This window comes from Lithobates pipiens, unplaced genomic scaffold, assembly GCF_037356315.1.
Source record: "Lithobates pipiens isolate NorthernLeopardFrog02 unplaced genomic scaffold, aLitPip1_a1.2 Scaffold_16, whole genome shotgun sequence".
Taxonomy (NCBI): Eukaryota; Metazoa; Chordata; class Amphibia; order Anura; family Ranidae; genus Lithobates; species Lithobates pipiens.
Window position 1 is genome coordinate 550,977,725 of NW_027507748.1, and position 12,636 is coordinate 550,990,360.

A 12,636-nucleotide genomic window follows, 5' to 3' on the forward strand; every position below is an offset into this window, starting at 1 on the left:
TGTAGGTTAATAAACCCCCAGGATATTAGGGAAACGGATAATGGGCTAGCGGAGCTTTCGTGTAGCACTCATACCATGCCAGTCAGGCCACGCCCCTGTTCTGCCTGAATTTTTAAAATGTTAATGGGCAAGGCCATTCCTGATCTTTCTGTACCCCAACCTAAACAAAAAAAAGGTTGGCATATGTTGATTTCATTTCCCAGGTAACTGAAAGAAGGATTTTCCCCTTCTCAGATTTTTGTATGTTAAACAAACTGAGGCTCTGGTGCACTCAGCCTACAGTACCTGGTATTTCATCCGGGTACTAACCAGGCCCGACCCTACTTAGCCTCCAAGATCAGACGAGATTGAGTATCATCAGGGTGATGTGGCTGTAGGCTTTGGAGTCAGAAACATTGGGAATATAGAGCTTGAATTCTCTGCTTCAAGCAGATAGGATACTGCTTTGCAGCAGTCTAGAATGAGATTGAGCATAAAGAACGGCCTCAAATGAAGCCACCATCTTTCCCGACAACATCACCCAAAGTTGAATTTGGAGAAAAACATCTTGCTTCAACTACATAGATCAGTCCTTTATGATGCTGATCTTAGCCTGGGGTACAAATACCCTTTTCTGGGTGTACATATGATTAGACCCAAGTATTTTCTTCACGTTTTAAAAGAAGATTCCTCCTAGGTTGAGAATCTGACCTAGATATTCCAGGTAGTCGAATGTGGTGACCATACTTTTGGTCTAAGCGGGCTACTGACTGGTCTAACAAGAACAGATCGACTAGGTAAATCATAATCGTTATACCTTGGGCCCTCAATCTGGCTAGAAAAGGAGCCAGAATCTTGTACTTGAGGTGTAGCAGCTAGATCAGAAAGCAGAGCTACATACTGAAAAAGAAGATTTTCCACCTTGAAAGAAAATTACTACTAGTAAGCGAGGAAATAGGCATATGGAGATATGCATCTTCATGCAAAAAGGGGGAGATTATATTCAGCAACTGAATTTTAGATTTTTGAGATCTAGAATGTCCATTTGGATTTAACCAAATGCCAATCTCTGCTCTTACATGGGGGCCACCACGAACACTTTTTGCCAAAAGATGGACCAATGCTAGAGAGATTTTTTTTCTTTGGATCCTTAGGAACATTTGATCTGAGAAAATGAGGAGGCAGAAACTCTTGGAACTCCAGTTTGTATGTTGGAGCTATTGAGGAAGGCCTCCATCCGTCTTGACATTCCTTCTGCCAGATCCCTGAGAACTGTAGAAGAATTCTCCTTATTGAGCAAGTGGGAGCACCTGCTCATAAGGAGGCTACAGCATCTTGTAGGCTTCTTCCCTCAAGACCTCTTTTGTCCCTGGGGTTAACCCTGAGAATTACCCTTTGAACCTGACAGCGGAGACCGTCGTGACTGCCTGGAGGCAAATGCCCCTGGCACAGAAGAAGCTTTGAAATTAAACATTTACTCCTTCACTTAAAAGATAAAAGGGGGCATCTTTCTTTTGCTAGAAGTTCTTGGATATATCCAAAATATCCCCAGATAGCTGTCTTACCGCAAAAGGAAGACTAGCCAGGAGCTTCTTGCATGACACTTAGCGCAGGCGCAATCTGTCATAGCAACTATTGCAAACATAAAGCTGCCTTCCTGGACCTGCCGAGCAGGATTAAAAACACCTATTAAAACTGGTTTCTCAATGATTAACCAATTACTGTCAGCGCAGGTTGAGACACTCAACCTGCCAGAGAAAAAAAAAAGTTATTTTTTTTAAAAATAGGAATTCCAACCTTTTATCCATTGGATCCATAAGTATTTGAGTAATGTCTGCCGGACAAGTCAAACTTACTCACAAAGGATATAGTAGCGTTAATTGCTGGCATACCCCACTTAGTGAATTCTCACTAACATAGGATAAAGTGTGAAAACTTTTTAGAATGGAAAATAATGCTTATCTGGGTGATTCTCCAGATTCAAATTTTTTTTCCCAACAAGAATGGACAGGAAAAGGCCCGCACAGCTTGAGGAGGCTTTAGCGAACCCAAACTCTCAGCTAAGGGTACATAAATGTGCAGCGGATCATTCAGCGAGAAATTGTACCGTCAATCTTACAGATTGTGAAAGCTGACTCTACCGCAATTGCCACCTCACAAGAGGAGTCATCAGCCTCACCACGGTCCGCTGAAGGAATCGTCTTCTCCTGCCCCTAGTTCCTCAGCCTGAGAGTCTTCTAAAAATGTAAGAGAACCTGTCACACCTTGACCATACTGGGATACGATTAAAGACGCTAAACTTTGTTTAAAAACCTACCATGGTTAAGGAAGAAAGTAAAATGAACGGGGCTGCAGTGTTGAAAACAGTTGCAAACATTTCATGGCCCTGATGCTCACTGACCAGCCACCACCTCTCGCTCTTGAAGGATGCCAACATTGTGCTAAGCCCCGCCAAGTCTGTCATCTACGATCCCCGTTCTCTTTCAAACAGAGTTTTCCCAAGCGAGCGTGTTCTTCTGAGCCTATGGGATCTTACAGAGAGGGGAGAAAATGGCGCAGAGAGCCTGAAAGCCGCCGGGTAGTGCGGCGTGCCGTTTGCTTTTTTGGTGCTTCTTCCTCTTGAACAGGGGTAGCATATAGCACAGGTGGGGGCACCTGGTGGGGAGGAAAAACCCCTAGACTTACCGGGGGTCTGTTGATGCTGGGAGGAAAATGGAAACAGCTGCTCGGGACACATTGTGAGCTCTATAGAGGAAGCCCCCAGTGGTGACACATAAGCATGACAACATTTACTAATCCAAAAGAGACATTGATAAGAAAATTCTAAATTTCTTAGAAAAACTCCACTTACCTTTCATGCCGCAGGGTTTTCTGTGGTAAAACCAACAGACTTCACCCTTCACTGTGGATTCCGTTAAATCTTCAGGGAGCTGGGGATCCTCGAGGAAACCCACAATCCTGAACCTGTAATAGCACCCCGCTAGTAAAACTTTATGGCCTCCAAAAAAACAAGGTCTTGCCTGTAAACGCTTGTCTTTTAGACATGAGGTACCATTCAATTCGGCCTAAAAAGACACTTTGAATGGATCTGGCTGCATGGCTAGGCCCAGCAAGGATTGCTCCAGTGGAGCTCAGCACAGGACATCTTCACTCGTGACCAACACCTTAGACACTGGCGGAAAAAAAATTAGATACTCCCAGTAGTGGGAGGGGTTATATAGGGCGTGCCAGGGTCCATCACCTGAAGGCAGCCTATAACCGACATAGTAGCTACTATGGCTCTGTGTCCCGTGATGTACGATAAGAAAATCTAATTTTTTTGAGATGCACCTGTATGCTACCAACCAATATCAAAGCATGATATTGAGCTTACTTTGTAATGAAATGCAAACGCAATGCTTATGTGCAAAAGGCAGTAATCCAGAGCAAGTCGTTTTCAGTTTACTGTATCCGGGGTCAGCTTAAAGAATTTGACTGTTTACAGGTTACTGCACTTTAAGTATACCTAAAACCCCAAAAATAAATAAAAGTAAACCATAAAAATATTGCAGGTTAGTAGCCCTTGGTGTTACAGCTGCATTTCTTTTCTTTTATCAAGCTTTTTTCACCTGGTAATCCTGTAAATACTACACTTTCTGTGCCAGGGTGGCTACATCACTCCTCCACTGTGTCTATGAAAAGGGGGGGGGGGGGGGCATAGCCGTTACTTTAAGCTGTGATCCTAATATGGACTATAAAACAAGTTTGTATTTCTTCATCTTCATTTCACGCGAGGCAGGGCAATTGGTGGTTTTCAGAAGATAGCCAAGAAGGGTGCAGCTCAACAGAAGTGACAACACTGCATTTCTTGCAAGACCAACAGGTATTTTCTGTACTTGCCGAACATATTCTTAGCTTGAGAAAAAAACAAAACAAAAAAAAAAAACAAACAACTAAGGCAGCCCTCACATCCAAAGACATTAAGTGGAAATATATTGCTTTAGTTTAGTTGGCCTTTAACATATCAATGTTCTACCGACCAAGCATAAGGGCCAATTCACACCATAGAAACGCAGTCCGGATGTGTTACAGGTGCTTTGCTGAATGCGCGGTTTTGATGTGTTCCAGTGTGTTATTGATGCATTTTTGGTGCGTTTTTGATGCAGTCCAGTGCTCCCCCCCTTTTTTTCTTAACCTTAAGAAAGGAGAAGTGTGATACAATGCGTTTTTGGTGCATTTGGGTGCATTCCGGTGCGTTTTACAGCATTCCAGTACAGTCCAGTGCAGAAAAATGCAGCATGTTCTACTTTTTTTTCTGGAACTGGAACGCACTGGAACTGCATGCACTGGTGTGAACTATGCCACTGGAAACCATATAACCTACTTTTCATGCGTTTTTGATGCAGAAAAAAAAACGCACTGGTCCACATGTGGTGTGAACTGGCCCTAAATTAAACTTTTCCCTGAACTTCCAATGACCACAGCAATATTTTTTTTTCTAAAGTGGGAGTGAACTCCCTAAGATTTTTACCTATAGGCAAGTCTAGAAAAAGGCTTACCAATAGGTACAGTAAATATCTCTTAAGCGTGCACAGTTTAGGAGACATTTACTTTAGATGCAGCCAGTGACATCAACTGCACATGCACTCAGAAGGAACTGAATAACCATATCATTCCTTCAGAGCCGTTCAGTAAACAGTGACTCGTGCGCATGCGTGGGAGTGCCGTCATCACCGACTCGGTCATTCATATCGTTGAAGCCCTCAAACCCGGAAGGAAGACCAGGTGAAGATGGAAGCACCTTCAGCGGTGACAGCACACCACTGGAGGGCTTCAGTTTCAGTCTGTCAAAATGTGCTAGTAAGCGATGCATACTAGCACATTATGACTTAAAGCGTTTGTTACCCAACATTCCATATTCCTGATATGTGCCCGCTGTACCATGTATCCGGTTGTCTTTTGTATTGCTTCCTTTATGTGAAATCCCTGGTGTTCCCGCTAGTTCCTCTGCTTTCCTATTACAAAATGACCACACTAAGCAGGAGAACACACTGTGGTCAGTTCTCTAGCTATGCTGGGAACTCAGTATGCTCTCCTCTAATGATCAGACTTGTTCCGATATGCCCCCCCCTGCACAGCCTGTCACTGGGAAGCTCAGTGTACTGTTGCTTGTCCTCCCCCAGCTATTATGCAGCTGAGAACAGAGGAGAGATGATCACATACACACAAAAAATGTTTTGCCTTTCATTTTTAAACTGAATGGATTGTTTTACAAGGTGATTGTTTCCAATCACTTTAAACTGCCCGCTGCTTTTTTTTTTTTTTTTTTTTGCAGTTTACTACCACTTTACTACAATGAATCACAAAACAGCTTATTAAAAAAAAAAGAAAAAAAGTGTCTAAATTAAGCACATTTCTATTACACACTGCCAAGTAAAGGGTCACCTTATGTTTCTATAGCAATATAGTAGAAAGAATCCAATAAAGGATTTTCTAAGGGCTCGGTTACATCTGCGATTGCGGGGTGGTAAAACCTCATGGTTGAGTCACATTTTTACCAGCCCTCAACGGCTGCCACTTTTGCTGCTGAGGCAAGCATTGGGGTTGTACACATGCCACTGTGCTACGCTTCACAGCCAAGGCAAAGAATTTGTGAATGTGGCTGCAATGCATGCAGTTGTCTGGCATTTAAAAGGGTTAAGCAGGCAAGGAGGGCATACATTGCCTCTTCATCAGCTGTCTTTTGCCATCTGAAGTGTGATCAGGACACGGATTGTGCTTCAGCCCAGCCCTCGTTCACACTGGAGTGATTTGTCATGCTATTTGACAGGTCAAATCACATGACAAGTCACAGCCTATTGCCGGCAATGGCATCATTCCATTCAGTGAGATTTACGACTTTGCGGCGCCACACTGAGTCGCAAAACCAACATTTTTTTTCTTGTATTTTAGTGTAAATATGAGATCTGAGGTCTTTTTGACTGCAGGTCTCATATTTAAGAGGTCCTGTCATGCATTTTTTTCTATTACAAGGGATGTTTACCTTCCTTGTAATAGGAATAAAAGTGACACAATTTTTTTTTTTTAAAAGCACAATGCAAAGAGGTAAAATAAATTTAATTCAAAGCGTTTTTTAAATGCGCCCCGGCCCGTGTGCAGAAGCGAACACATATGTGAGTAGCGCCCGCATATGAAACCACACATCTGAGGTATCACCGCAATCGTTAGAGCAATAATTCTAGCTCTGGACCTCCCCTCTAACTCAAAACATCGCCTATGGAGATTAAAGCGTAAAAGTTTGTCGCCATTACACGAGCGGGTGCAATTTTGAAGTGTGACATGTTGTGTATCAATTGACTCGGTGTAAAATCATCTTTCACAATATAAAAAAAAATAAAAAAATTGGGCTAAGTTTACTGTTGTCTTATTTATTTTTATTCAAAAAAGTGTTTTTTCCCCAAAAAAAGGGCGCTGGCAAGACTGCTGCGCAAATACGGTGCGACAAAGTATTGCAACGCCTGCCATTTTATTCTCTAGGGCAGTAGTCATCAACCCTGTCCTCAGAGCCCACTAACAGGCCAGATTTGCAAGATAACTTAAATACATCACAGGTGATATTTGCTGCTCTGTGATTGCAGTATTCTAGTCTGCATCCCCAAGGTAATACATAAAACCTGGTCTTTTAGTGGGCCCTGAGGACAGGGTTGATAACCACTGCTTTAGGGTGTTCTACATATAGAGAGATAGAGAATATAATATATATATATATATATATATATATACACACACACACATACACATATACATACACACATATACATATACACACACACACACAGGGGACGGAAAGCATTCAGACCCCCTTACATTTTTCACTCTGTTATATTGCAGCCATTTGCAGTTCATTTTTTTCCTCGTTAATGTACACACAGCACCCCATATCGATAGAAAAACACAGAATTGTTGACATTTTTGCAGATTAAAAAAAAAAAAAAAAAAAACTGAAATATCACATGGTCCTAAGTATTCAGACCCTTTGCTCAGTATTTAGTAGGAGCTCCCTTTTGATCGAATACAGCCAGGAGTATTTTTGGGAAAGAGGCAACAAGTTTTTCACACCTGGATTTGGGGATCCTCTGCCATTCCTCATTGCAGATCCTCTCTAGTTCTGTCAGGTTGGATGGTAAACGTTGGTGGACAGCAATTTTTAGGTCAAGAACAGTCACAGAGTTGTTGTGAAGCCACTCCTTCGTTATTTTAGCGGTGTGCTTAAGGTCATTGTCTTGTTGGAAGGTAAACCTTCGGCCTAGTCTGAGGTCCTGAGCTCTCTGGAGAAGGTTTTTGTCCAGGATATCCCTGTACTTGGCCGCATTCATCTTTTCCTCGATTGCAACCAGTCGTCCTGTCCCTGCAGCTGAAAAACACCCCCACAGCATGATGCCGCCACTACCATGCTTCACTGTTGGGACTGTATTGGACAGGTGATGAGCAGTGCCTGGTTTTCTCCACACAGACCACTTAGAATTAAGGCCAAAAGTTCTATCTTGGTCTCATCAGACCAAAGAATCTTATTTCTCACCATCTTGCAGTCCTTGAGGTGTTTTTTTTTAGCAAACTCCATGCGGGCTTTCACGTGTCTTGCACTGAGGAGAGGCTTCCGTCGGGCCACTCTGCTATAAAGCCCCGACTGGTGGAGGGCTGCAGTGATGGTTGACTTTCTACAACTTTCTCCCATCTCCCGACTGCATCTCTGGAGCTCAGCCACAGTGATCTTTGGGTTCTTCTTTACCTCTTTCACCAAAACTCTTATCCCTAGATAGCTCTGTTTGGCTGGACAGCCAGCTCTAAGGGGGGTTCTGGTCATCCCAAACGTCTTCTATTTAAGGATTATGGAGGCCACTGTGCTTTTAGGAACCTTAAGTACAGCAGAAATGTTTTTGTAACCTTGGCCAGATCTGTGCCTTGCCACAATTCTGTCTCTGAGCTCTTCAGGCAGTTCCTTTGACCTCATGATTCTCATTTGCTCTGACATGCACTGTGAGCTGTAAGGTCTTATATAGACAGGTGTGTGGCTTTCCTAATCAAGTCCAATCAGCATAATCAAACACAGCTGGATTCAGATGAAGGTGTAGCACCATCTGATAAGAAATGGACAGCACCTGAGTTAAATATATGAATGTCGCAGCAAAGGGCCTGAATAATTAGGACCATGTGATATTTCAGTTTTTCTTTTTTTTAATAAATCTGCAAAAATGTCAACAATTCTGTGTTTTTCTGTCAATATGGGGTGCTGTGTGTTAGAGGTCGACCGATATATCGGCCGGCCTATATCTGGCGTTTTTTAATTAAACGGCATCGGCCGATTGTGCTGTTAAAAAAGGCAGATTATAACTTCAGCACCACTTGCAAAAGACTTCTGTAATAGAAGTCAATGCAAGTTGCCTCAAGACTTCAATGGAATGACTTTGTCTCCTCTCTGGGCAGTCTGCCAAGAAAAGAGCAAAGAGATACAAAGTTTATAATTATCAATGAACTGAACTTACTGTTTAGGAGTTCTCAGTTTAACCATTTAAAGACTAAATCTTTTCTGACACTTGATGCTTACAAGTAAAAATCCTGTATTTTCTGCTAGAAAATCACTTCGAACCCCCAAAAATTATATATATTTTTTTTTAGCAGAGACCCTCGGGAATAAAATAGCAGTTGTTGCAATATTTTATGTCACACGGTATTTGCGCAGAGGTCTTTCAAACGCAATTTTGGAAAAAAAATACACTAATGATTAAAAAATAAAAAAAAGAACAGTAAAGTTTGCCCATTTTTTTCATCCAGAAGTTTTGATTACCTGTTTTTGTGTATTTAATATATATTTTTTTTTGTTTTGTTTTTTAAATCTAAATTAAACATACAAGTGAACTGATTGGAGGTTTGTTTTGTTTAATAAATGTTTAAAATGTAAGAAATTTTCTGTATCACTTATTACTTAAGGCTGCTTTCACACTAGAGCAGGCCGGCGTTGACGGTAAAATGCTGCTAGTTTTAGCAGCGCTATTCGGGCTGCTAGCGGGGCACTCATAACTCAGCTAGCGGCCGAGGAAGGGATTAAATGCGCCCGTAAAGCGCCGCTGCCAAATCGCATTGCAGGTGCGGTTTACACTACTCCAAAAAGGTGCTGCTTGCAGGACTTTATTTTTATTATTTTTTAATGTCCTGCCAGCGCATCTCCTCAGTGTGAAAGCACTCGGGCTTTCACACAGACTGCAGGGGAGCCATTTTGCAGGCACTTTACAGGTGCTATTTTTAGCCCTAGGATTTGGGGGAAATAAAAAAAAAAAAAAAAACACGGCCTAACAATCGGGCAAAAAATAAATAAATAAATAAATAATCGCCATCATATATCGGCCACCATGATTTCTAAATAAATATCGGCATTGGCCAGAGAAAAACCCATACCGGTCGACCTCTACTGTGTGTACATCAGGGCTTGACAAATTTGCTTGGAATCTAGGAGCCAGCTAAAAAAGTTAGGAGTCAAGTCCGTAACGGCAATCTGGACCTGTCCCTGGCCTGACATGGAGACAAGTGAGGGGGAAGATAAACTTAAATGATTTTAGCAAATGGCTGCAATATAACAGAGTGAAAAATGTAAGGGGGTCTGAATACTTTCTATCCCCACATATATATTTGGGGGTTCCAGGTAATTTTCTAGCAAAAAAGAAAAACGATTTTAAACTAGTAAACAACAAGTTTGAAAAATAGGCCCGATCTTAAAGTGGTTAAATAAATCAGGCCTACAAAATAATGGAATGTCTGTAACATTCAAAGTATCCCCATTTATTTTGGGAAATTCACTTTAAATACAAAACATTTGCAACCAAGTCATTTGATATGAGATTTTTAACATCAATAATTTTCCAACCGTGTTCATCTAGATATGCTTGAAGCCTGCTGATCAGGTCACTCTTATTCCCTTTCACGTCCAAACCTCTGGCCAGGCATTCCTGTTTGAGCTCTGCCAGCTGCAGAAATAAACAAAAAGAAATTGGAAAACTCAGCATTATATTCAACCATATTCTACAGTTAAGGTACAGTCAAATATCAAGGTCTGTTTTCTAGTGCAGTTTCTTTAGGTAGAATTTCAGGTAACCCTAACTTAGTTCTAAAAATGCTTCCTCCCCCACCTAACACTTCTGTTGATTAACCTGTGTAAGATGTATATACTTAGCTATTCTTGCTCGCTCTAGTCACGCGTTTCCCCTGGTGTCAGCCAGTGGCAGATGCAGGGGAGAAGAAAGAGCGTTGAGTGCCTCGGAGCAGTGACGTCACCCCTATGCTCCTATGGTGCATCCAGGTGGTCCCTTCTCTCCCCTGCAGAGAACTCAAGAGTAAAACAATTCCTAACAGCTGATGCCAACACCTTCCAGCATAAGTTTCCTGTAAAAATATAAATCGCTCTTTTCTATTGCCACCTCAGTGTCCGTGAACCTGGCACAATTCCCATAGGGGCCTAGACCTTGGTTATCATCTAAGCCTGCCTTTACCCATCCTGCTGTTAAAATAGGAGGAAGTCTCAGTGGGTAAAAAAAAGACGCCCCAACGTAGCCCATTTGTACCCGTTCACTGACTACATGTCTCTCTACATCAGTGAAATGTGCAAATATTTTTTTTACAGAGACTATGTACACAAGGCATTTCCTAATTCCTACAGTGAATGTTTTTATATTCGGTAACGAGTTTATAGCAGCATAAAGATCATTAGTGAAATATAAATTAGTGAGCTAAAATCATTGAAGGTGCAGCCTGTAACCTGGGGGGGATCCTGCATAGAGAATGAGCGCATCTGTTATGTTGCTTTGAACTAGGCGGGGACTGAGCGCTGTCATGGGCAGTCGGGCACCATGTCTGGTGTTATGGCAACTGCGGTCATAATTAAATTTCAGGTCAGAAAGTGGTGCAGGGAAAAGGGGAGTGGGCACCCTCGGGTGGTTGGAGGGTGTTAGTGCAGGTTGTGCTTGTTCACTAGCCTGTCGCCCACCACTGTCTGCGGCCCATGGGGTGGGGACCTTTGTTCTACTAAAGTAGCAAGTGTGTGCAATGATAGCCACAGCTCAGTGACTGCAAGGAAATGTGGTACATGTAGCATTAAAACAGGCCATTTATGTAGCTCCCCGGCAGGCCAAATGGCAAGCATTACAAAAATAGTGGAAACAAAAGCCAAGCCAAGGATGCTTCTCTAGGCTATATGAGGGTGGCACATAAATGAATGAGGCTTTAGCGCAGTACCTTTGGTACAAAACAAGATGAACCCGGTACCTGTGTGTATTCACCCAAACTGAAATTAAAAAGTTAAAAAAAAAAAACAAACATAAATAAAAAGCGCCATCAACAGATTTGTTTAAAATTATGTAAAGCTAGTGAACAAGTTCTCAGTAAAGGTCAATTTTTTATTTGAGCATTAAAGTGGTTGTAAAGGCAGAAGGTTTATCTTAATGCATTCTATGCTTTAAGATAAAAAAAAAAAAAAATCTGTATGAAGCAGCCCCCCCCACCTACTTACCTGAGCTCCACCTTTATCCAGTGCCCGGGACACCAAAACATGACAATGGACTAGGGATGCACCGAATGGGTATTTTGGTGCCGAAAACGATACCGAAAATGAAAAATACACTAGGCAGAAAACCGAAACAGCACCAATAGTTAAAAAAAAAAAGATTTTTATACAGGAGATGGTCAGAGACTGGGGACATGCTACAGGAGATCAATGCAGCCTCACCAGTGCCAATCATGTGCTGCCTCACTGTGCCCAGCAGCCTACCCGTGCCCATCATGCAGCCTGCCTGTGCATATAAACATACACATATAAACAAACACACAAATAAAAACACAAAAATATATAGATCGCTTTTTTAAAAATTGGCAGCTGCAGCTCTGTACCTTCAATCTCCATGCCGGGTACTGCACTGTAGGGGGAGGCAGAGAGCACAGCACACACTGTGCTAGACATCTCTCCCTTGCTTTCACTTTCACAGTAAACAGCGTGACCGAGCTCCTGCATAACCGATTTACACATCACCTGAGGATCCACATGCAGCCAACATTTGGGGAGAGGGGTCCCCCACGGGCCATCTGCAGCATGGGTGAGGAGGGAGGGAAGGAGGAGAGAGTAAGGATGGGCGCTGCAGAACGACACCCCCTTGATGGGGGAGGCACCAGGGACCGGGACCCGCCCAGCAGTCATTATCGGCGTGAATTTTCTTTTGGCAAATTGCCAAAAAGGCCATTTTCGGCCAATATGTTTCAGCGGGCGAAATTTCGGTGCATCAGTACAAATGGACAGCCACAAGAACAAGGTATAGGACCCAGGAGGCGACGCGTTTCACACTGAATATAGTGCTTCTTCAAATGGTTTCAAACCATTTGAAGTACAATGTCAAAGTACAACAAAAAAATAAACAAAAAATTCTCATAGTTAAGTGGTCACATAACTGCTATTCTGCACAGTATCCGTGACTGGGGTAGATATCTAATAGGAATAGATAAGACTAGTATCTAATACTAGACAGCAGGTTTCCAGCAAAGTGTAGCAAAGTGGGCCAGTGGGCAGTCTCACGAGTCTGCTAATCAGCCTAAAGCAGGCCATAAATGATGCCATTTTCTTTCCTGCAACCATGTTACCAA

The 12,636-nt window shown here is 42.4% G+C and overlaps 1 protein-coding gene across 2 annotated transcripts in view; it reads right to left on the bottom strand.

The window, feature by feature from the left end:
- SARNP (SAP domain containing ribonucleoprotein) overlaps nt 1-12,636 on the bottom strand; it is a 137,746-nt gene that overhangs the window by 111,252 nt on the left and 13,858 nt on the right. For both annotated transcript variants that reach the window (XM_077483439.1, XM_077483438.1), the window contains exon 2: nt 9,878-9,977. In XM_077483439.1, coding sequence (XP_077339565.1) covers nt 9,878-9,977 — 100 coding nt within the window. The remainder of the gene's footprint in view (nt 1-9,877; nt 9,978-12,636) is intronic.